General features: G+C 44.2%; 1 protein-coding gene across 1 annotated transcript in view; it reads right to left on the bottom strand.

Moving 5' to 3' along the window:
• Positions 1-26,413, bottom strand: part of LOC109883164 (integrin alpha-11-like) — a 41,228-nt gene continuing 14,815 nt past the window's right edge. Inside the window, exons 4-19 of the mRNA XM_031817127.1 lie at positions 24,481-24,815; positions 22,713-22,879; positions 18,171-18,310; positions 15,646-15,756; positions 15,154-15,239; positions 14,862-15,072; positions 14,308-14,406; positions 5,724-5,800; positions 5,125-5,208; positions 4,619-4,709; positions 4,330-4,443; positions 4,135-4,218; positions 3,935-4,045; positions 3,741-3,836; positions 2,337-2,450; positions 1-1,881 (exon numbers count right to left, since the gene is read on the bottom strand). Coding sequence (XP_031672987.1) covers positions 1,804-1,881; positions 2,337-2,450; positions 3,741-3,836; positions 3,935-4,045; positions 4,135-4,218; positions 4,330-4,443; positions 4,619-4,709; positions 5,125-5,208; positions 5,724-5,800; positions 14,308-14,406; positions 14,862-15,072; positions 15,154-15,239; positions 15,646-15,756; positions 18,171-18,310; positions 22,713-22,879; positions 24,481-24,815 — 1,998 coding nt within the window. The 3' untranslated portion in view covers positions 1-1,803. The remainder of the gene's footprint in view (positions 1,882-2,336; positions 2,451-3,740; positions 3,837-3,934; positions 4,046-4,134; positions 4,219-4,329; positions 4,444-4,618; positions 4,710-5,124; positions 5,209-5,723; positions 5,801-14,307; positions 14,407-14,861; positions 15,073-15,153; positions 15,240-15,645; positions 15,757-18,170; positions 18,311-22,712; positions 22,880-24,480; positions 24,816-26,413) is intronic.

The following is a 26,413-nucleotide window of genomic DNA, read 5'->3' as shown; positions in this document are numbered from 1 at the left end:
TTCTAGATGTATCAGAGTTGATTTATACCTCATCCACATGGGTTGGACACTGACATTCATGAATAAACAAAAGGGATTTCCTTGACAAAAAAAACATTTGAAAATGATTCATTTGCACATAGAAGCACTAAACACCAATGGTCCGATCCTCATTAGATCATGTAACATTACATGATAGCCCGCCATTTTGTTGAAATGCTGAATAAGTCGTTCTTCAACAGCTCAGAACAGGTGCATGGAGAATAGTTCTATGCATATCCCTTCTTCAAAGGCTATTTGTTGTGGTGCAAAGCATGTCAGAAAACCCATTTGTATTTGTCTCGTGGGCTAAACTCATTTGCCATGTCTGTAGAGGAACAGGATAATGCCACAATCCTTGTGGGGAAAACTGGAAAATCACAATATTAGACTTGGTTATGTATAAAAAGATACTTGACTATTTACAAAATTCAAGTTTGTATTTCTACAAAGTAAAAGTGCATCAAAATGATGAATTTATTCCATGTATTCTCCTCCAATGGAGATACGGTAGGACTAGTATGAGAGGAGAGGGGAAGGAACGTGGGATCTCCAAAACAGAAGGTCTTTTCTTGGGACTTACAAAAAAAACTGTTCTCTGGAAACAAAGTTCTCTGGAAACAAAAGCACCAGAGAGGTTCTTGAATGTGGACAATTGTTGTCCTGGTGTCTTGGAGATTTTCAGTTCACAATACCATTCTCTAAAAGTCACTTGGGTAGAGTCACATCTACTGGCACATGCCGCCAACTTCTTCGTCTTTGTGTTTCTCTCCAGAAGTATGTACTGTACATGTCAGCGCAGTCGGCCATAGTAAGCCAATATTGCCGCCTGCAGTTGGCACAGCACCTTGAGGTTTCTTCTTGTACAGTTATCTCAAAACAAAGCCTACCAAGGTGAATCAAATGTAAGCTGCTTGCCTCAGAATCATTGTCTGACTATAACTGCAGCCTTTTCCAAGTTAGTCATTATTACACCAATAGGAATGGACTCATCAACCAAAATATGTCTACATCGCTCTTCAATGTGGTCAGGAGGAAGGGTGCCATTGCCTAGATACAGGGTAGAGGTTAGAGGTGGGTAACCATGGGGAAGGGTGTCTAGATACAGGGTAGAGTTTAGAGGTGGGTAACCAGGGGCAGTGTGGGTGGAGGTTAGAGGTGGATAACCATGGGGAAGGGTGTCTAGATACAGGGTAGAGGTTAGAGGTGGGTAACCAGGGGCAGTGTGGGTGGAGGTTAGAGGTGGATAACCAGGGGGAAGGGTGTCTAGATACAGGGTAGAGGTTAGAGGTGGGTAACCAGGGGCAGTGTGGGTGGAGGTTAGAGGTGGGTAACCATGGGGAAGGGTGTCTAGCTAAAGGGTAGAGGTCAGAGGTGGGTAACCATGGGGAAGGGTGTCTAGCTAAAGGGTAGAGGTCAGAGGTGGGTAACCATGGGGAAGCGTGTCTAGCTAAAGGGTAGAGGTCAGAGGTGGGTAACCATGGGGAAGGGTGTCTAGCTAAAGGGTAGAGGTCAGAGGTGGGTATGGGTAACCAGGCACCGAGGAGGGTCCAGTAGTCTCAGCATTACAGTGGAGGGCAGGGCATTATGGTTGGTAGTGCTAATGTCTCATGGGTCATACAGGTACAGTTGGTCATCCAGTGCACTGAGCAGGTCTTGATCTGACGGTCTCATCTTGCAGAGCCTTCTGGACTGTACCGCTGTGGTGTCGGGGGGGATGGGACAGTCCCTGAGTGTTGGTTCCCCTGTGTGTGTGTGTGATGGCTGGTCCCTCGCCTGCGTTAGTTACCGCTCCTCTGCCACCTTTCCATTGGTCTCCTGCTCATCCTCTTCTCTCCTCTTCTGCCTCTGGAAGAAGCCAAGCTTGGAGGAGGAGGGAGAAGTGAGATTGAGAGGCATAGATACTTCTAGATCGTTTTCATAGAAACAATCTCAGCTGGCTTTATCAGTGTGGGAAAATACATACAATAATGTACAATCATTCTTTGCCAGAAGAGGGCAGTGTCGTCCACTATTACACTGCAGTTACAACACTGTCTAGACATCAGTCAGTTAAAATCCTCCTACTGAATTTAGTGAAAGAACCTGAGTGTTCCTGAAATGGCACACTATGCTCACTGTCACTTCTGCAATCCAGGACAGTACAATTACAGGTGCAATCTGGTAATTATCTATCTAGTTTAAACAAACACAAATCCTGTTGCTGTAAACTCACTATCTAGATATGATCATGTCCATGATAAATGTATATTGTGATCATCATGCCGTTGTAATGTTTGTACATGATGAGAGCTCCAGGGTAGTAGGGCAGGGCTTACCTTCCATAGAGCTAGGCTGAGCAGGGACAGCAGTAACAACCCTCCCAGTGTGCTCCCAATGATAATCCAGATTGAGATTCTGTAATCCCCTTCTTTCCTAATCTCCAGGATTATCTGTGGAAACAAGCACACAAAACAAGACAAAATGGCGATCAAATAACAAAAGCTGATCCTAATTCAGTTTACACGTCATAGACTGCAGTAGATACCAGTCTACTATTGGGAATCTTACTACATGTTGCTTTTCTCTACCATGGGAAGACTTTCGAAGGGCAGATTCTAGGGTAAAAAAAAAAAAAAAAAGCTATTGTACACACACATGCAGATCTTTCTTGCGTGATGCTTTGTGGGTCAGTGTTAACACGGTGTCATCTTGCGTGATGCTTTGTGGGTCAGTGTTAACACGGTGTCCTCTTGCGTGATGCTTTGTGGGTCAGTGTTAACACGGTGTCATCTTGCGTGATGCTTTGTGGGTCAGTGTTAACCCGTTGTCATCTTGCGTGATGCTTTGTGGGTCAGTGTTAACACGTTGTCATCTTGCGTGATGCTTTGTGGGTCAGTGTTAACACGGTGTCCTCTTGCGTGATGCTTTGTGGGTCAGTGTTAACACGGTGTCCTCTTGCGTGATGCTTTGTGGGTCAGTGTTAACACGGTGTCCTCTTGCGTGATGCTTTGTGGGTCAGTGTTAACACGTTGTCATCTTGCGTGATGCTTTGTGGGTCAGTGTTAACACGTTGTCATCTTGCGTGATGCTTTGTGGGTCAGTGTTAACACGTTGTCATCTTGCGTGATGCTTTGTGGGTCAGTGTTAACACGTTGTCATCTTGCGTGATGCTTTGTGGGTCAGTGTTAACACGTTGTCATCTTGCGTGATGCTTTGTGGGTCAGTGTTAACACGGTGTCCTCTTGATCACCGGTTTGACTGGAATTCCATCTGACCAACGATGCATTCAGAATAAAATGTCTCCATGCTCTCTTTCCCTGTGGAGTCTCGTCAATAACAGAGATGAAGGGAACTGGTTGTGCTTCTAAGAGCGCTGAGTTGAGTGCATAACAACTTTGTGTGACTGGTTGTTGCTTAACTCTAAATATTGGCCTATAGGTGGCAGCAAAGAGCAGTGTATGGGAGAACAAGGCTACACCACATGTGTTGCTGTTGGTCCTTTCGGTCCTTAAGCACCATGCAGTCAATCATGTGTGTTAGAATAACAGCCTTGGCTGTGAGGATTCTGCATAGCTATTAGGAGCTCATTTGTAGAATACGAACTGCAACTATAGTGAGAAGTAGTCTAGTCTCTCGGCCAGGCTGCCATTGAAAATACAACTTTGAATGAATGAATGAATGACTCCATAGAAAAGGTTATGCACTGAAGTGTGTCTTGACTCGGAGTGTTTTGTACTCACATGTCTGACAGGCCTTTCTTCATGAAGAAACATGGGGCTTGAAGGTGGAAGTTTTACTGTTGCACTCGTCACCAGTTCCAGGACTTTGAACCTCAGCTGGTGTTGTAAGAGAGGGTGAATGAACACAACAGGTTAACGTCTCACAGACATGCTCAAGGAGTGTAGGATTTAGCCGTGGAATGCGATATACTCACAGCATGCAAGGCGTCCAACCGCAATGCCCCCCTGATTCTGACGCTGACTTCCTTGTAGGGGTTCAGGTTGACAGTGCATTGGACCGGCAGAGGCAGAGTATTGGACTGGTTCTGAATAGAGGCCAAACACAAGCTTGTTAGTTCAGAATGTTCCATTATTTAGGTAAGCTAGTTGAAATCATATGGTGTGGGTGGGTTACCAGGCGTGAGACTCGAGAGAGGTCTTCTGGGGACGCCCTGCTCTGTGCCACATGTTGAGGGGGTATGCAGCGGGTACCATCTGTCTAAGGAGACACAATTACATCTCCGTTAGAACCGAGACAGTATGAGTACACACTTGGTGGTCTCTCAAAGGAAGCAGACCATTCCTTGGCCAGATTTTCAAGTCCTCTCACTTTGTCAATATGGAAGTCCGATATCTGCAACAGCTGGTTCCCGTTTTTGGTCATCTCTGGAATTTCTATATTCAACTGCAGGTCCCTCACGGGAAAGAAGCCCAGGTTCTGAATCTGGGAGAAATATAGGGCACTAATTCAGTCTTAACTCAAGCAATAAAAAAATATTTGGTATTTTGTAAATGTAATTGCAATATACAGTATTTCTACACTGTAAAGACAATTGATTGTTGCGTGGTTGATGTATGATTGTGCCGCAACCCTGTGTGTTGTGACCTTTCATCCTCACCTGGAAGGTGAAGTTGAATGGAGGACCAATATTTCCTGGTATCTCCAGGGAGAGGTCTGCTTTGATTTCACAGCCAGAGGGGTTGGAGTCCCTTTACGGAGAAAGGAAGGTGATACACTCAATCATGTACAGTGCCATGGTAGCCTAGTGGTTAGAGCGTTGGTCTAGTAACCGGAAGGTTGCAAAGTTCAAACGCCCGAGCTGACAAGGTACAAATCTGTCATTCTGCCCCTGAACAGGCAGTTAACCCACTGTTCCCAGGCCGTCATTGAAAATAAGAATTTGTTCTTAACTGACTTGCCTGGTTAAATAAATATCTGTATACTGTATATCTAACGTTTGCCATTGTGTCTGTGCAACACTAAATCAACATTGAATCCGTCAGTTCCAGTGACAGGGAATCGCTATGATACTTAACTGTTTTATTTTACAAGAGTTTGAGTTTATTTAAGGTGAGTGACAGAAGGAGAAGGAACGTTAGAGAGGACATTGTGACAAAGACAAACCTTGTAAATAGGAGGTCAGCCTCGTATTTCAGCGGGTGAAAGATGTCGTTGAAATTGTCTTCTAAGGTAACCTCCTCTCCGTCACTGCAGAGAGAAAAGAAATGCATTTCAACTAATCTGGCATGCCAAACTCACATCTCAATGGGACTGCATGCCAAGTGACCCTTGGATGACGAGAACATATTTCAGAGATGTTATAGCTCAGTTTCTGTCTATCCTGTTTCTCACTGGGTGGATCTGTAGTCTGTGGTTAGTGTGATGAATCAGTTCATTGTTGAAATGCTGATTGAGATTCAGTATCTGCAGGTTTTCACCCTCTTTTCACCCTCAACCTGATTAGTGACTGTTTGACACCACCCTCATCTGTTGATTAGTGACTGTTTGACACCACCGTCATCTGTTGATTAGTGACTGTTTGACACCACCCTCATCTGTTGATTCGTGACTGTTTGACACTAGGAAAGTCAGGAGAGCAGAAACTCCTGAGCTAAGAACATTAGCTCATTATCTCACCTGGTCATAACTGTAAAAAATAATATTTATCAGACAAAGTGTTTAAAAAACGGTGTCATATTTGAAGTGGTTTAGTGCGCCCTCACCTGCTGGCTTCTAGAATGACTCGTACGTGGTCCAGGAACACTGATCGGCTGAACTCAAACTCCAGGCGGAAAGATACCTACGTGGGGGACGACCAGAGAGAGTATTATAGTACCACGATGACAATGTTTCCAGATATTAATTTACTGTAGTCATTTCTCTCACAGGAAATATCATGCGTCATTGTAAATAACTTTGTGGGTCAAAGCTTTTTTCCTTGTGTAATTCTTGGACAGTCTTAACTCAGTTCTGTCAACATTGCTGATTTGGTCGTTACAGTGCTCGTACTAGTCACATTACCCATGAGTTTTGCCACAACAGAACAGTCAGGACATGCATACAGGTGTGGACACAGAGTAGCGCTGAGCTGAGAGCAGTAGCACTGGGTGAGGATTCTCCTAGATATAAACCATTTCCAAACTGTACGCTCCCTCAGTCCCCAGCCTCCGACAAAAATACATCCCACATTAGGGATTAAAGAGAAAAGCCTGCAATAACCTGGACTAAGTCCTTGGCCCAGGACCCAAGGAGCCTGCAGCCCTGTTGGTACCAAACTAAGAACCAGGGCATTTCCCCTCTGAAGACCAAGCACTGAACATATGTACAATTACTGTACTGCCAACATGGATGGGTTCAATGGAGACACACTGTAGCTACCGTGAGTTCACATATGCCTGATTCTAAATCAACCCTTAAAACCTAGGAACCTTATACCTACATGTAGATGTAAACAGATTTGATATGGACAGTAGGTGAGAGTGGAGTGTTTTACATTCAGCATCACTACGTCAAGATAAATAATATCGACATATATTTCAGGATGTTATGTATAATAATCAGGGTCGGTAGTCATTTAGGCAGGTTACCTTAGTGTTCTTGGGCACAGGGACTATGGTGGTATGCTTGAAACATGTATGTATTACAGACTCGGTCAGGGACAGGTTGAAAATGTCAGTGAAGACACTTGCCAGTTCATCAAATGCTTTGAGTACACGTCCTGGTAATCCGTCTGGCCCAGAGGCCTTGTGAATGTTCACCTGTTTAAAGGTCTTACTCACATCGGCTGCGGAGAGCGTGATCACACAGTCGTCCAGAACAGCTGATGCTCTCATGCATGTTTCAGTGTTACTTGCCTCGTAGCGAGCATATAAGTTATTTAGCTCGTCTGGTAGGCTCATGTCACTGGGCAGCTCTTGGCTGTGCTTCCCTTTGTAGTCTGTAATAGTTTGCAAGTCCTGCCACATCCGACGAGCGTCAGAGCCGGTATAGTACGATTCAATCTTAGTCCTGTATTGCCGCTTTGTCTGTTTGATGGTTCGTCTGAGGGCATAGCGGGATTTCTTATAAGCTTCCGGGTTAGGTTCCCGCTCCTTGAAAGCGGCAGCTCTACCCTTTAGCTCAGTGCGAATGTTGCCTGTAATCCATGGCTTCTGGTTGTGGTATGCACGTACAGTCATGTGGGGACGACGTCCTCGATGCACTTATTGATAAAGCCAGTGACTGATGTGGTGTACTCCTCAATGCCATCGGTAGAATCCCGGAACATATTCCAGTCTGTGCTGCAAAACAGTCCTGTAGCTTAGCATCTGCTTCATCTGACCACTTTTTATAGACTGAGTCACTGGTGCTTCCTGCTTTAATTTTTGCTTGTAAGCAGGAATCAGGAGGATAGAATTATGGTCAGATTTGCCAAATGGAGGGCGAGGGAGACCTTCTCTGTGTGTGGAGTTAAGGTGGTCTAGAATTGTTTCCTCTCTGGTTTCACATTTAACATGCTGACATAAATTAGGTAAAACTGTTTTAAGTTTCACCTGCATTAAAGTCCCCAGCCACTAGGAGCGCCGCCTCTGGATGAGCGTTTTCCTGTTTGCTTATGGCAGTATGTGCGGTTTACGTGCCAGCATCGGTCTGTGGACGTATGTAGACAGCTACGATAAATATAGATAAACTCTAGGTAGAGAGAGAGACTACCTCAGGCGAGCAAACCTTGAGTCTTCCTTAGATATCGTGCACCAGCTGTTTATATCTATGCATAGTCCCCCGCCTCTTGTCTTCCCAGAGGCTGCTGTTCTATCCTGCCGATAGAATGTATAACTGTTTCCTGCTCCAGCAAAATCGCAGTTCAGATGTCCAGAAGCTCTTTTCGGTCATAAGAGACGGTAGCAGCAACATTATGTACAAAACAAGATGCGAACAACGTGAAAAAACAAACAAAATAGCATGATTGGTTAAGAGCCGATAAGACGGCAGCCCTCCCCTCCGGTGCCATCACTACTACATCAACCCTCCGGTGCCATCACTACTACATCACCCCTCCGGTGCCATCACTACTACATCACCCCTCCGGTGCCATCACTACTACATCACCCCTCCGGTGCCATCACTACTACATCACCCCTCCGGTGCCATCACTACTACATTACCTCTCCGGTGCCATCACTACTACATCACCCCTCCGGCGTCATCACTACTACATCACCCCTCCGGCGCCATCACTACTACATCACCCCTCCGGCGCCATCACTACTACATCACCCCTCTGGCGCCATCACTACTACATCACCCCTCCGGCGCCATCACTACAACATCACCCCTCCGGTGCCATCACTACTACATCACCCCTCCGGTGCCATCACTACTACATCACCCCTCCGGTGCCATCACTACTACATCACCCCTCCGGTGCCATCACTACTACATCACCCCTCCGGTGCCATCACTACTACATCACCCCTCCGGTGCCATCACTACTACATCACCCCTCCGGCGCCATCACTACTACATCACCCCTCCGGCGCCATCACTACTACATCACCCCTCCGGTGCCATCACTACTACATCACCCCTCCGGTACCATCACTACTACATCACCCCTCCGGTGCCATCACTACTACATCACCCCTCCGGTGCCATCACTACTACATCACCCCTCCGGCGCCATCACTACAACATCACCCCTCCGGTGCCATCACTACTACATCACCCCTCCGGTGCCATCACTACTACATCACCCCTCCGGTGCCATCACTACTACATCACCCCTCCGGTGCCATCACTACTACATCACCCCTCCGGTGCCATCACTACTACATCACCCCTCCGGTGCCATCACTACTACATCACCCCTCCGGTGCCATCACTACTACATCACCCCTCCGGCGCCATCACTACTACATCACCCCCCCCTTTTTGTTTTTACACTGCTGCTACTCGCTGTTTATTGTCTATGCATAGTTACTTTACCCCTACCTACATGTACAAATTACACTTTTTATACATTTTTTACTGTAGTTTATTTAGTAAATATTTTCTTAACTCTATTTCTTGAACTGCATTGTTGGTTAAGGGCTTGTAAGTCAGCATTTCACAGTAAGGTCGCATTCTCATCGACGGGGCTGTAGTGGAGCAGGTTGAGAGCTTCAAGTTCCTTGGTGTCCATATCGCCAACCAACTAACATGGTCCAAGCACACCATGACCGTCGCGAAGCGGGCACAACAAAACCTATTCCCCCTCAGGAGACTGAAAATATTTGGCATGGGTCCTCAGATCCTCAAAAGGTTCTACAGCTGCACCATCGAGAGCATCCTGACTGGTTGCATCACTGCCTGGTATGGCAACTGCTTGGCCTCCGACCGCACGGCACTGCAGAGAGTCGGGCGAACGGCCCAGTACATCACAGGGGCCAAGCTTTCTGCCATCCAGGACCTCTATACCAGGCAGTGTCAGAGGAAGGCCCTAAAAATTGTCAGACTCCAGCCACCCTAGTCATAGACTGTTCTCCCTGCTACCACATGGCAAGCGGTACCGGAGCGCCAAGTCTAGGTCCAAGAGGCTTCTAAACAGCTTCTACCCCAAGCCATAAGACTCCTGAACATCTAGTCAACTGGCTACCCAGACTATTCACATTGCCACCCCCCCTCTCCACACCACACTACCTCAACTAACCGGTGCCCCTGCACATTGACTGTGTACCGGCACCCCCCTGTATATATTGCTATTTTTTATTACTGCTCTTTAATTGGGGCGGCAGGGTAGCCTAGTGTTTAGAGCGTTAGACTAGTAACTGGAAGGTTGCAACTTCAAACCCCCGAACTGACAAGGTACAAATCTGTCATTCTGCCCCTGAACAGGCAGTTAACCCACTGTTCCTAGGCCATCATTGAAAATAAGAATTTGTTCTTAACTGACTTGACAAGTTGAATAAAATAAAAAAATTACTTGTTACTTTTTTAAAAATCTCTTATTCTTATCCATATATATTCTTTTAACTGCACTGTTGTTTAGGGGCTCGTAAAGTAAGCATTTCACTGTAAGGTCTACACCTGTTGTATTCAGCGGATGTGACTAATAACATTTGATTTGATGTGGCAAACAAAATTTGATTTGTATTTGTGTTGACACTTAACCTGTTCAGACGGCCAAAGTAATCCTTGCAACACTTAGCAGTAAGGACATTCTCTCCCCAAAAACAGACACAAACAAGCCTATATTCCAGCTGTATTTAGTATGCAGTGCATAGTCAGCCCACTAACGGCAATCCTTGGCCCCATTCAAGGAGGGTGAGAGAAGAGGAGGAGAGGCGGGGAGCATTGTTAACTGTCCTCCATCGCATGATGGACCCCTGATTCATTCCGGCTGGGCAGGAAGGAATGCCTAATGAGGCAGCTATCTTCCTGCCTGTATAGAATCCCTCAACTCTGACAGAACACAGATACTGAATGTACACAAACAAGAACCTCTACATTATAACACACATTTGTTTTACTATCCTTGTGGGGACCAAACAATTGATTGCCATTCAAAATCCTATTTTCCTCTAACTCCTAAACCTAACCTCTAAGCCTAAAATTGCCTTTTTCCTTGTGGGGACCTGGCGAAATATCCCCACTTGTCTGAATTGTTCTTATTTTAATATCCTTGTGAGGACTTCTGTTTTTGGTAAAACCAAAAACACACACTGTGCTGTAGGCATCAGATATGTCAAAGGAATGTTTATCTTGTCTGCCTGACCAAAATGCTGAGGACTGGGTCAGTTTATGCCAGGTCCTATGGGGGGAGGATATTGACTGTAATAATAACCCTAATGGTTGGCTTCAGCGGTATTGGTTTGGAAGACATCACAGTGAAGCAGTGTGGGTAATGACTTGGGCCAATCAGAGCCCTGACACAGTGGAGTGGTGTGGGTAATGACTGGGGCCAATCAGAGCCCTGACACAGTGGAGTGGTGTGGGTAATGACTAGGGCCAATCAGAGCCCTGACACAGTGGAGAATGTAAAATCAGAAAGTGCCTTAGGTACTCTCCTCTGCTCTGGGCCAACTCAAGACACCTTAGCAAAGTGTTTCCCAAACTGATTCCTGGGGACCTCAAGGGGGACATGTTTAGATTCTTTCCCGAGCACTACACAGCTGATGAAAATAATCAACTCATCATTCATCTTTGAATATTTGAATCAGCTGTGTAGTGCTTTGGGGAAAAAAACAAATGGGAACACCTTGGGGTCCCCGGGACTGAGTTTGGGAAACCCTGTAATAGCACTATACCGTACTGTACCTATCTGATGTTACTCTCCTCTGTTCTGGGCCAACTCCAGCCACTGCAGCACTATACCGTACTGTACCTATCTGATGCTACTCTCCTCTGTTCTGGGCCAACTCCAGCCACTGTAGCACTATACCGTACTGTACCTATCGGATGCTACTCTCCTCTGTTCTGGGCCAACTCCAGCCACTGTAGCACTATACCGTACTGTACCTATCGGATGCTACTCTCCTCTGTTCTGGGCAAACTCCAGCCACTGTAGTGCTATACCGTACTGTACCTATCTGATGTTACTCTCCTCTGTTCTGGGCCAACTCCAGCCATTGTAGCGCTATACCGTACTATACCCACTCTCTACAGGGAACACTGCTGGTTTCACTGGGCTGGCCTCTGCTCTCTACAGGGAACACTGCTGGTTTCACTGGGATGGCCTCTGCTCTCTACAGGGAACACTGCTGGTTTCACTGGGCTGGCCTCTGCTCTCTACAGGGAACACTGCTGGTTTCACTGGGCTAGCCTCTACAGGGAACACTGCTGGTTTCACTGGGCTGGCCTCTACAGGGAACACTGCTGGTTTCACTGGGCTGGCCTCTACAGGGAACACTGCTGGTTTCACTGGGCTGGCCTCTGCTCTCTACAGGGAACACTGCTGGTTTCACTGGGCTGGCCTCTGCTCTCTACAGGGAACACTGCTAGTTTCACTGGGCTGACCTCTGCTCTCTACAGGGAACACTGCTGGTTTCACTGGGCTGGCCTCTACAGGGAACACTGCTGGTTTCACTGGGCTGGTCCCTGCTCTCTACAGGGAACACTGCTGGTTTCACTGGGCTGGGCTCTGCTCTCTACAAGGAACACTGCTGGTTTCACTGGGCTGGCTTTGCAGCTAGGGTGGTTTACTGGGAATCTTAACTCATTACCACACTTTAAAGAGACCCAACCAGAACAGAAAACATCTGGCTTGTGACTGTCTGGCTCCCGTTCAAACACAATGACTGTGGGTGATTAATTCATTTCGTTTTTTTTGAAAGGTCCCCCAACATGCCCCCAGATCAGATCCCTCAGAAGGGTCCCCAACATGGCCCCAGATCAGATCCCTCAGAAGGGTCCCCAACGTGGCCCCAGATCAGATCCCTCAGAAGGGTGCCCAACGTGGCCCCAGATCAGATCCCTCAGAAGGGTCTCCCAACGTGGCTCCAGATCAGATCCCTCAGAAGGGTCTCCCAACGTGGCTCCAGATCAGATCCCTCAGAAGGGTCCCCTAACATGGCCGCAGATCAGATCCCTCAGAAGGGTCCCCTAACATGGCCCCAGATCAGATCCCTCAGAAGGGTCCCCAACGTGGCCCCAGATCAGATCCCTCAGAAGGGTCCCCCAACATGGCCCCAGATCAGATCCCTCAGAAGGGTCCCCCAACATGGCCCCAGATCAGATCCCTCAGAAGGGTCCCCCAACATGGCCCCAGATCAGATCCCTCAGAAGGCTCCCCCAACATGGCCCCAGATCAGATCCCTCAGAAGGGTCCCCCAACATGGCCCCAGATCAGATCCCTCAGAAGGGTCCCCAACGTGGCCCCAGATCAGATCCCTCAGAAGGGTCCCCCAACATGGCCCCAGATCAGATCCCTCAGAAGGGTCCCCCAACATGGCCCCAGATCAGATCCCTCAGAAGGGTCCCCCAACATGGCCCCAGATCAGATCCCTCAGAAGGCTCCCCCAACGTGGCCCCAGATCAGATCCCTCAGAAGGCTCCCCAACATGGCCCCAGATCAGATCCCTCAGAAGGGTCCCCCAACATGGCCCCAGATCAGATCCCTCAGAAGGGTCCCCCAACATGGCCCCAGATCAGATCCCTCAGAAGGGTCCCCCAACTTTGCCCCAGATCAGATCCCTCAGAAGGGTCCCCCAACATGGCCCCAGATCAGATCCCTCAGAAGGGTCCCCCAACATGGCCCCAGATCAGATCCCTCAGAAGGGTTTTTGTTGGAGAGAATATGAAGCAAATAATCCTGCGGTAATTCTGTTGTCAAGGAGATGACCGTTATTTGCGCTAATGACTTGGTGGGGTAATGTGGTGGGAGGATTGGGGAGTGGATGAAACGTTTGGTTAACTGAGACCACTACTTGCTCACTGTGTCAGACCTTTATTTAGGTATGCATTTGATTATCCAGACATTTCATTGGAACAGAATACATCTCCATTTGAAGTGTCTTTCTGTGCTACTAGAAATGAAGCAGTTATACTGTTGAGTTACTGTTGGTGACTCCAGGTTACTTAATGCCTGAATGTGTTCTAATGTTCTCTGGCATGCCATGGGGTTCTATGTCTGGATACCAGACTATAAAGAGCTATAAAGAGATAAGTGTTGTTTTTGAACCAAACTCTTATGTTCAGTGCTTAGGGGCATAGACACATGTTAAGTGTGGATACTTGTTTGTACAGGGCTGTTCGGATGAGATATGTATATATTTGTGAGACAGTTAGAGGCTATGTGATTTTAGTGTATGTAGTTCATTGTATAAAGGGCAATAATGCATTTTGTTATGATATTTTGTTATGGTGTTTGATAAGCCCAAGAGAACGGTTGCACAATAATATTGACAATATTAAAGTGGTGGAGATGGTTACTAGATTGGTGTGCGGAGGGCACACTGCTGACAGCCCTCTTGACGGGAGTTGGGGCAGGAAGGACACGCTTCCGTAACTCTTAGATGGTTGGGTTGGATACGTGGGTGACTTGATTGTAAAATGTCCAGGATCAACCCCATATAGATTAACCATGGTGCACCTTGATCAACTCTGTGGTTGCAAATGGTCTGTATTACTTTACTATGGTCTTTAATGGTCCACTGTTTTGGTTTACTGTTCTGGTAAGCACTGTTGTGGTCCAAGGTCTCCTATTCTGGTCCATGATATGCTACAGTACTCCACTAAGAGCAGCTGTGGTACCCTGTGGTCATGAACGGTCTAGTATGGTGCATTGTGGTGAACTGTGTCTCAGTGTGGTCTACCTTGAATGCCCGTGTCACTAAAGGGACTCCCACTCACCTGCGTCTTGGCTCTCATGAAGGGAGCACTGACGTTGCAGGTCTTCTCATGCCTCTGTCTGTCCTCACTGCGACACTCTATCTTGATATCAGAGTTGTCCTGAGATGGAAACAGAGATAAAACACCAGTACTGGTGTACTGTTGTCTGCGGTGCTGGTGTACTGTTGTCTGCGGTGCTGGTGTACTGTTGTCTGCAGTACTGGTATACTGGTGTACTGTTGTCTGTGGTACTGGTGTACTGGTGTCTGCAGTACTGGTATACTGTTGTCTGCAGTACTGGTATACTGTTGTCTGCTGTACTGGTGCCTGCAGTACTGGTATACTGGTGTCTGCAGTACTGGTATACTGGTGTCTGCGGTACTGGTATACTGGTGTCTGCGGTACTGGTATACTGGTGTCTGCGGTACTGGTATACTGGTGTCTGCGGTACTGGTATACTGGTGTACTGTTGTCTACTGTACTGCCATTTATTGGACTGTATTGTGCACTATAGTCTTTGGGTCCTGGAATAGTGGTCTTTAAAATCCAATGTACTGTCTACTGTGAATCATCACCTTGACTATGAGACTAGAGAATCGTAGGTTAGGAGTGTAGGTGATGTTGAGGCGGGCTCCATAGGCGTTTTCTCCTCTGTTCTCCAGACGAACGTCCACCACCATCCTCCTCCTCGATCCCTCCATCACTCGCTCTGACCCCTCCGTCCCTCCTTCGGACAGACGTCGACACATCGCACCCCTGGAGTGGACTGCATTCCCACAGAACTGCCTGTGGGGGGAGGGGGTAAATCAATCAATTCTGATCTGTGTGTGTGTGTGTGTGTGTGTGTGTGCGTGCGTGCGCGCTCACCTCCAAGACAGCAGGTCAGTTGTACTCTGTAAGGACAGGCCTGGTATACAGCGGTCGTCCTCATCACAGCCATTCCAGAAGGGAAGCTAGTAGAGCGAGAGATACTCAGTTACAATCCATATCATAGTACGGCTATGCCAAGAGGTCTGGACCTTTATGGTACAGCGAGTACTCTGCTTGCCCTGCAAACCATAGTGTCACTGGTTCAAGCCCCTGGATGTTCCCCTTAATCGCTACAATACCACTCATAAAGCTGTAGACTAAGAGCTAAACAAGGAGACGACTGGTTAGTGGTCAGGTCAAGCAGTCATGTGACCCGCTCAAAGCGCTTCCTTTCTTCATCGCTTCCTTGAAGTGATCTCTGATTAGATATGATTGGACAGATGAACGGAAGGGTTCCAGCAAATGTTTTTGTTTTACCTGTCCAGACATTTCTAATCAGTGATTACATAAGAAGTGATGATGGTCAGTGGTCAGATGTGTGTATCTCACCTCAGTCCTGAAGGTGGTGGGCCAGGTGTCGTCCAGCGCAGGGCCCTGGTCGGGATCCTGCAGTGCCACTGCCACAGTGAACACGATGGGCCTCACGTAGTCCGTGGTCTCCTGGATCAACAACACGTGGGGAGGATCAGTTTTATTACAACTGTATGATAGGATAGAATAGGAAACATAATGATAGGATAGAATAGGAAACATAATGATAGGATAGAATAGGAAACTTAATGATAGGATAGAATAGGAAACATAATGATAGGATAGAATAGGAAACATAATGATAGGATAGAATAGGAAACATAATGATAGGATAGAATAGGAAACATAATGATAGGATAGAGTAGGAAACATAATGATAGGATAGAATAGGAAACTGTATAATGATAGGATAGAATAGGAAACTGTATAATGATAGGATAGAATAGGAAACTGTATAATGATAGGATAGAATAGGAAACTGTATAATGATAGGATAGAATAGGAAACTGTATAATGATAGGATAGAATAGGAAACATTATGATAGGATAGAATAGGAAACTGTATAATGATAGGATAGAATAGGAAACATTGATAGGATAGAATAGGAAACTGTATAATGATAGGATAGAATAGGAAACTGTATAATGATAGGATAGAATAGGAAACATAATGATAGGATAGAATAGGAAACATAATGATAGGATAGAGTAGGAAACATAATGATAGGATAGAATAGGAAACTGTATAATGATAGGATAGAATAGGAAACTGTATAATGATAGGATAGAATAGGAAACTGTATAATGATAGGATAGAATAGGAAACATTATGATAGGATAGAATAGGAAACTGTATAATGATAGGATAGAATAGGAAACATTGATAGGATAGAATAGGAAACTGTATAATGATAGGATAGAATAGGAAACTGTATAATGATAGGATAGAATAGGAAACATAATGATAGGATAGAATAGGAAACTGTATAATGATAGGATAGAATAGGAAACATTGATAGGATAGAATAGGAAACATAATGATAGGATAGAATAGGATACTGTATAATGATAGGATAGAATAAGAAACTGTATAATGATAGGATAGAATAGGAAACTGTATAATGATAGGGTAGAATAGGAAACATTATGATAGGATAGAATAGGAAACATTATGATAGGATAGAATAGGAAACTGTATAATGATAGGATAGAATAGGAAACATTGATAGGATAGAATAGGAAACTGTATAATGATAGGATAGAATAGGAAACGGTATAATGATAGATAGAATAGGAAACTGTATAATGATAGGATAGAATAGGAAACTGTATAATGATAGGATAGAATAGGAAACTGTATAATGATAGGATAGAATAGGAAACTGTATAATGATAGGATATAATAGGAAACATTGATAGGATAGAATAGGAAACATTGATAGGATAGAATAGGAAACATTGATAGGATAGAATAGGAAACATAATGATAGGATAGAATAGGATACTGTATAATGATAGGATAGAATAGGAAACTGTATAATGATAGGATAGAATAGGAAACTGTATAACGATAGGATAGAATAGGAAACTGTACAACGATAGGATAGAATAGGAAACTGTATAATGATAGGATAGAATAGGAAACTGTATAATGATAGGATAGAATAGGAAACTGTATAATGATAGGATAGAATAGGAAACTGTATAATGATAGGATAGAATAGGAAACACAATGATAGGATAGAATAGGAAACATTAATGATAGGATAGGAAACGTTGTAATGTTAGGATAGAATAGGAAACATTATAATGTTAGGATAGAATAGGAAATGTTATAATGTTAGGATAGAATAGGAAACTTTATAATGATAGGATAGAATAGGAAACTTTATAATGATAGAATAGGAAACGTTATAATGATAGGATAGAATAGGAAACGTTATAATGATAGGATAGAATAGGATAGAATAGGAAACTTTATAATGATAGGATAGAATAGGAAACATAATGATAGGATAGAATAGGAAACATAATGATAGGATAGAATAGGAAACATAATGATAGGATAGAATAGGAAACATAATGATAGGATAGAATAGGAAACATAATGATAGGATAGAATAGGAAACATAATGATAGGGTAGAATAGGAAACATAATGATAGGATAGAATAGGAAACGTTACAATGATAGGATTAAACCAGTATTTAGATTGTCAGGACATTGAGGTTTCTGCATTATGAATTGACCATGTTACACCCCCCCCCCCCCCCCCCATTAACATTACATAGGGGAATATTTCAACATTGCTATGCTGAATGTCTGGATGTCTAGAATTATAATATTTACAATTATAAAAGTTGTCCCAATTATCTAAATACATGGCTCTGGATAATACCATCTCAAGTCTCTATCTTACCTTCTGATTGGCTGTATGTAAATGTAGTCATATTGCTTCCACCTATCCAATAATCTCAGATCTCCCGGATAGGTTAGAGTCTAGATGTTGATTTAGAATTCAGCTAGAGTTCAGTCAGTGCTCACCACGACATGGAAGTAGATGTGTTGACAGGTCTCCTCTCCAGAAAGCAGGGTCAGGTTTTGAAACAGCAGTTTATCAGGGTCGTCCATTATGGCTCTGGGGTTGAATCGGCGCTCCCCCATGGTGGTGTTGTAAGTGATAGCTAGAGAGATGAAGAAAGAGGGAGCATAAATGTTGGAAACATGTTCTATACATCAATACTTTATTTTCTATAAAGTAATGACCAGAAGCAGCACAGATTACATTACAAAAAAGAAACTTGGACAAAATACAAGAGCCACCGTCAAGGAACTGAAACAACGTCTCAGTCGAGGACATTTGAATGAGTGACTACTGCGGAGTTGAGAGAGTTGACTAGCCACCGTCAAGGAACTGAAACAACGTCTCAGTCGAGGACATTTGAATGAGTGACTACTGCGGAGTTGAGAGAGTTGACTAGCCACCGTCAAGGAACTGAAACAACGTCTCAGTCGAGGACATTTGAATGAGTGACTACTGCGGAGTTGAGAGAGTTGACTAGCCACCGTCAAGGAACTGAAACAACGTCACAGTCGAGGACATTTGAATGAGTGACTACTGCGGAGTTGAGAGAGTTGACTAGCCACCGTCAAGGAACTGAAACAACGTCTCAGTCGAGGACATTTGAATGAGTGACTACTGCGGAGTTGAGAGAGTTGACTAGCCACCGTCAAGGAACTGAAACAACGTCTCAGTCGAGGACATTTGAATGAGTGACTACTGCGGAGTTGAGAGAGTTGACTAGCCACCGTCAAGGAACTGAAACAACGTCACAGTCGAGGACATTTGAATGAGTGACTACTGCGGAGTTGAGAGAGTTGACTAGCCACCGTCAAGGAACTGAAACAACGTCTCAGTCGAGGACATTTGAATGAGTGACTACTGCGGAGTTGAGAGAGTTGACTAGCCACCGTCAAGGAACTGAAACAACGTCTCAGTCGAGGACATTTGAATGAGTGACTACTGCGGAGTTGAGAGAGTTGACTAGCCACCGTCAAGGAACTGAAACAACGTCTCAGTCGAGGACATTTGAATGAGTGACTACTGCGGAGTTGAGAGAGTTGACTAGCCACCGTCAAGGAACTGAAACAACGTCTCAGTCGAGGACATTTGAATGAGTGACTACTGCGGAGTTGAGAGAGTTGACTAGCCACCGTCAAGGAACTGAAACAACGTCACAGTCGAGGACATTTGAATGAGTGACTACTGCGGAGTTGAGAGAGTTGACTAGCCACCGTCAAGGAACTGAAACAACGTCTCAGTCGAGGACATTTGAATGAGTGACTACTGCGGAGTTGAGAGAGTTGACTAGCCACCGTCAAGGAACTGAAACAACGTCTCAGTCGAGGACATTTGAATGAGTGACTACTGCGGAGTTGAGAGAGTTGACTAGCCACCGTCAAGGAACTGAAACAACGTCTCAGTCGAGGACATTTGAATGAGTGACTACTGCGGAGTTGAGAGAGTTGACTAGCCACCGTCAAGGAACTGAAACAACGTCTCAGTCGAGGACATTTGAATGAGTGACTACTGCGGAGTTGAGAGAGTTGACTAGCCACCGTCAAGGAACTGAAACAATGTCTCAGTCGAGGACATTTGAATGAGTGACTACTGCGGAGTTGAGAGAGTTGACTAGCCACCGTCAAGGAACTGAAACAACGTCTCAGTCGAGGACATTTGAATGAGTGACTACTGCGGAGTTGAGAGAGTTGACTAGCCACCGTCAAGGAACTGAAACAACGTCTCAGTCGAGGACATTTGAATGAGTGACTACTGCGGAGTTGAGAGAGTTGACTAGCCACCGTCAAGGAACTGAAACAACGTCTCAGTCGAGGACATTTGAATGAGTGACTACTGCGGAGTTGAGAGAGTTGACTAGCCACCGTCAAGGAACTGAAACAACGTCTCAGTCGAGGACATTTGAATGAGTGACTACTGCGGAGTTGAGAGAGTTGACTAGCCACCGTCAAGGAACTGAAACAACGTCTCAGTCGAGGACATTTGAATGAGTGACTACTGCGGAGTTGAGAGAGTTGACTAGCCACCGTCAAGGAACTGAAACAACGTCTCAGTCGAGGACATTTGAATGAGTGACTACTGCGGAGTTGAGAGAGTTGACTAGACCTCTTGAGCCATATGGCTTTGGAAGTGATTCATTTCCAACCCACACTATTTAAGAGGCACGTTATTTATTACACTGCTTTAATAGCTTGGGGAAAATACCATAAAATGCAGAGCTCATGCACATTACCCTACTGAGCATGCCAACTGGTCTCCCATACCTCATACCTACTCTCTCCATTATACCATGGCATTGTTGAATGCTCCTTTCTGATTGGCTTGAAAGGCATTCTAGAGTGCATTATTTCCCTATAACGTATGGTATATTTTCACGGTAGAATTCAATGGCTATAGTTCATTCTTACATGTTCTATATTTGAGCTGCTTTTTAAAAGTTCAATTGAAAACATTGGCATTGTTGAATTCCATTTTCATAATGGCAAGCTAGAACTGATGGTTTGGTTAGCTAAACTAGCAAGTCTGATTGTTTGGTTACCACAGCAACTACTGTATCTATTAAAGTTGATAGCTACTTCAGTGGATGTTGAACACATGCTCTTTCCATTTCCATCAGATGCTCCTTAAAGTTGAAAGCGTGTTACCTTAAGCACATTTGTAGATATCTCTTTTCTCAAAGTTTAGTCTTCCTTGTACAGTTGACAACAACAGACTTGCAGCAGCAGCACATCTGACAGATGGTACTAGACCAGACATGATGATGAGGGGAAATCAAATCAATGTGTTCCCACTGTTCAGTTTCCCTTAAATGTCCAACCGTCCCGGCGGAGGACAAGATAACTTTCTGAGCCTTCTTCCTATTAGTTTGGCCCGTCTAACATATGTGACAAAGATGTTGGGAGGTTGTGAGGTTAAGCAGAAACATCTACGCCTCAATGCCTCCTTAGCCTGCCACCTTAGCCTGCCTCCTTAGCCTGCCTCCTATAGTCCCACACAAGGGGGAAAACCTGAGCCAACAGGCCTCAACCTTTAAAACAAATTGTGACCAGAGATACCTTGTGTCAGAGCACGGGTGGGTCACTGTCGGTGATTCAACACCTCAGAGCCACGGCAACTGAAACGGTCTCCAGGGAGATTCAGAAGTGTGGGGTAGCCATATCGGGTTATCGGCAGCCTGACAACCATCAGCCTGATTATATTGCCACCATAGAAATTCAATGAGTAGAGTGGACAGAATGCATACTATTCGGAGGGCAATTTTACATACAGTATGCTAATTAACAGTCAGAGGCTAGGATGATCCAGCTCAGTTCTCATCAGATGCAGCAGATGGCATAGCATGTCCGTAACCGCTCTGTAGCCTGCAGCGTATGTGTTTGGCAGATAGAATGATATCCTAAACTGTCACTGATAGCGAGGAAACATTTTCCTGTGGCTCTGCTCCGGGGCAAGAAGCCATCACCCTTTCACTTAGTGAGCCAACAACAGAGCGGTCTGACTGACTCAACAACAACCAAGCAGAGACATTGAGCAATACACGTTTGGATCATGATTACAACTATGAGTCTCTGAACTGCATTACTTCTAGTGCTGACTTGATCCTTAGCCAATGTGTAGCAGGCTTGGAAAGGCTGAGCTTTGCTCTAAACATAGAACAGTCTTGGAAAGCTTTGCTCTAAACATAAAACAGTCTTGGAAAGGCTAAGCTTTGCTTCAAACAGAACAGTAGGAGATCAACAGTAAAGTTAATCAAGATGTCAGTTTTGCCTGAAAGACAATGAGGTCCTCTGCTGACTGTACAGTGAACGAACAACAGTGAATAAACTTGTTCCTGAATATAAACCAGGCTTTGTGGCTCCACTGGGGTATTACATCCATTAAGATGAATCCAGTTTGATTAGTTTAGGTCTCATCCCCATAACAGCGGTAGGCAGTGGGCGGCTTAAACAGAACCCATATTATGAGAAGGGCAGAGAAAGAGTTCAGCAACATCAGCAATATCTCAAGGTAGTTGGAGTCAATCTGACATCTTTTGCACTGAAGTTATAATCAGTAGAAGGATGCAGACTACATTATAGTCTATAACATGACTCACTGAAGTTATAATCAGAAGGATGCAGACTACATTATAGTCTATAATGTGACTCACTGAAGTTATAATCAGTAGAAGGATGCAGACTACATTATAGTCTATAACATGACTCACTGAAGTTATAATCAGTAGAAGGATGCAGACTACATTATAGTCTATAACATGACTCACTGAAGTTATAATCAGAAGGATGCAGACTACATTATAGTCTATAATGTGACTCACTGAAGTTATAATCAGTAGAAGGATGCAGACTACATTATAGTCTATAACATGACTCACTGAAGTTATAATCAGTAGAAGGATGCAGACTACATTATAGTCTATAACATGACTCACTGAAGTTATAATCAGAAGGATGCAGACTACATTATAGTCTATAACGTGACTCAATTGGTCATTTTTGAACACTCACCCACTTCCTGTGTAGGAGGTATGGCTGTCCGGGCGGTGACGTTTAGACACACTATGGCTGACATGCAGGTCACGTCCTTGCCTCCCCTCTCACAGTCCTTCACAAAGACGTTGATCTTGCTGGGTTCAAACCTGATGTTGGCGTGAATTCGGACGACACTGCGAGACCTGCAGATGAACCATACACAGTGTTTTAATCATAAATGTAGTTATTATATGTTCCACATACATACAGTACCATAGAAACAGTAGAACACTTGTTAATATCTAAGTGACCTACCAGAGGAACAGTAGAACACTTGTTAATATCTAAGAGGAACAGTAGAACACTTGTTAATATCTAAGAGGAACAGTAGAACACTTGTTAATATCTAAGAGGAACAGTAGAACACTTGTTAATATCTAAGAGGAACAGTAGAACACTTGTTAATATCTAAGAGGAACAGTAGAACACTTGTTAATATCTAAGAGGAACAGTAGAACACTTGTTAATATCTAAGTGACCTACCATAGAAACAGTAGAACACTTGTTAATATCTAAGAGGAACAGTAGAACACGTGTTAATATCTAAGAGGAACAGTAGAACACTTGTTAATATCTAAGAGGAACAGTAGAACACTTGTTAATATCTAAGAGGAACAGTAGAACACTTGTTAATATCTAAGAGGAACAGTAGAACACTTGTTAATATCTAAGTGACCTACCATAGAAACAGTAGAACACATGTTAATATCTAAGAGGAACAGTAGAACACTTGTTAATATCTAAGAGGAACAGTAGAACACTTGTTAATATCTAAGTGACCTACCATAGAAACAGTAGAACACATGTTAATATCTAAGAGGAACAGTAGAACACTTGTTAATATCTAAGAGGAACAGTAGAACACTTGTTAATATCTAGGAGGAACAGTAGAACACTTGTTAATATCTAAGTGACCTACCATAGAAACAGTAGAACACATGTTAATATCTAAGAGGAACAGTAGAACACTTGTTAATATCTAAGAGGAACAGTAGAACACTTGTTAATATCTAAGAGGAACAGTAGAACACTTGTTAATATCTAAGAGGAACAGTAGAACACATGTTAATATCTAAGAGGAACAGTAGAACACTTGTTAATATCTAAGAGGAACAGTAGAACACTTGTTAATATCTAGGAGGAACAGTAGAACACTTGTTAATATCTAAGTGACCTACCAGAGGAACAGTAGAACACTTGTTAATATCTAAGTGACCTACCAGAGGAACTGTAGAACACTTGTTAATATCTAAGTGACCTACCAGAGGAACAGTAGAACACTTGTTAATATCTAAGTGACCTACCAGAGGAACAGTAGAACACTTGTTAATATCTAAGAGGAACAGTAGAACACTTGTTAATATCTAAGTGACCTACCAGAGGAACAGTAGAACACTTGTTAATATCTAAGAGGAACAGTAGAACACTTGTTAATATCTAAGTGACCTACCAGAGGAACAGTAGAACACTTGTTAATATCTAAGTGACCTACCAGAGGAACAGTAGAACACTTGTTAATATCTAAGTGACCTACCAGAGAAACAGTAGAACACTTGTTAATATCTAAGTGACCTACCAGAGAAACAGTAGAACACTTGTTAATATCTAAGTGACCTACCAGAGGAACAGTAGAACACTTGTTAATATCTAAGTGACCTACCAGAGAAACAGTAGAACACTTGTTAATATCTAAGTGACCTACCAGAGGAACAGTAGAACACTTGTTAATATCTAAGTGACCTACCATAGGAGCACGGCTGCCCCCAGGGACCCCACGGCCAAGTCCACCAGGCCATCCTCATTCATGTCCATACTGCCATGGATACTACGGCCAAAGTAGCGCAGGCCACTAGCGATGTCTAACGCAGCTATCCTCTGTTTGTATTTCCGCAGAATCCTGTTGCGTTGGCTGAAGAAGACGTAGATAGCTCCTCTGTGGTCATCCTCCAGCGGAGCCCCCACCACCACGTCGTTGAAGCCGTCCCCGTTCAGGTCAGGGACCGGGGCCAGCGAGGAGCCGAACCGAGCGTTCTGACCATGGTCCTGGATCTCCAACGCTCCCTCCAGGACGAAACGATTCTGAAGAAGGAAATAGGATGTCATTTTGGAATATTTCTGATACACGGGATAGAGGGTACTGTAGGTAAAGGTTGTGTCATGTGCATGTATATTCAATTATGTATTTGCCAATGTTTCCCCTATTGGTTGGTAGAATTCTCTTTGTTACTCTGTACTTAAAGAGTCTTTGGTTGAAAAACCTTGAAAAACATATGCACAAGCGGAATCCATCAACAACAGACATAGTGACTAAGGAAATGGAGTTACAGTTTTTCTCAATTGCTAAAACACTAAAACCCATTGGCTGAACAAAGTTCTCAGTTGCCTGGACTCATTTAGCTAATTATGCAGTCTGTTGTCAATACCTTAAACCATTTCACATGGTAAAACACAATTTGCAGATCAGCAAAACTCTAAACACATTCTCATTCTCATAACACATTCTGCACTCTAATACACATGTCATCCATACTGGTAAACACATGCTGCACTCTAATGCACATGTCATCCATACTGGTAAACACATTCTGCACTCTAATACACATGTCATCCATACTGGTAAACACATTCTGCACTCTAATGCACATGTCATCCATACTGGTAAACACAAGTGGCAACAATCAAATACAAATAGAGAACACATGTCATTGATTGAACACAACCACTCAAAATGGATTTAACCTGTTTCAAATGATGCGACACAACCAATATAAGCCAGTTCAGAGAGCAAACAGGTTGTTGAAGGTGGGAAGGAGAACGTCTGAGAATGGATAGAAGAAACAATGTATGAGGACGAGTGCGTATGCGAGGTGGGCGACGAGGAGGAAGAGGAGGAGGAGGGCAAGAAACAGGAAGAGGAGGAGGAATAGGAAGACAGAGTGGAAATATCTGATGAAATTTGAGTAACATTGATCACATGATCACTCCTTTTGATTGTTGTCCCTGTTAGTATTGTATACTGTAGTACAGTGCATTGTGGGCTGTATACTGTAGTACAGTGCATTGTGGGCTGTATACTGTAGTACAGTGCATTGTAGGCTGTATACTGTAGTACAGTGCATTGTAGGCTGTATACTGTAGTACAGTGCATTGTGGGCTGTATACTGTAGTACAGTGCATTGTAGGCTGTATACTGTAGTACAGTGCATTGTGGGCTGTATACTGTAGTACAGTGCATTGTAGGCTGTATACTGTAGTACAGTGCATTGTAGGCTGTATACTGTAGTACAGTGCATTGTGGGCTGTATACTGTAGTACAGTGCATTGTAGGCTGTATACTGTAGTACAGTGCATTGTAGGCTGTATACTGTAGTACAGTGCATTGTAGGCTGTATACTGTAGTACAGTGCATTGTAGGCTGTATACTGTAGTACAGTGCATTGTGGGCTGTATACTGTAGTACAGTGCATTGTAGGCTGTATACTGTAGTACAGTGCATTGTAGGCTGTATACTGTAGTACAGTGCATTGTGGGCTGTATACTGTAGTACAGTGCATTGTGGGCTGTATACTGTAGTACAGTGCATTGTAGGCTGTATACTGTAGTACAGTGCATTGTAGGCTGTATACTGTAGTACAGTGCATTGTAGGCTGTATACTGTAGTACAGTGCATTGTAGGC

Source organism: Oncorhynchus kisutch, unplaced genomic scaffold (genome assembly GCF_002021735.2).
Source record: "Oncorhynchus kisutch isolate 150728-3 unplaced genomic scaffold, Okis_V2 scaffold939, whole genome shotgun sequence".
Classification (NCBI taxonomy): domain Eukaryota; kingdom Metazoa; phylum Chordata; class Actinopteri; order Salmoniformes; family Salmonidae; genus Oncorhynchus; species Oncorhynchus kisutch.
Note: the sequence above shows the minus strand (reverse complement) of the source record. Positions and strands in the feature narration are given on the sequence as shown.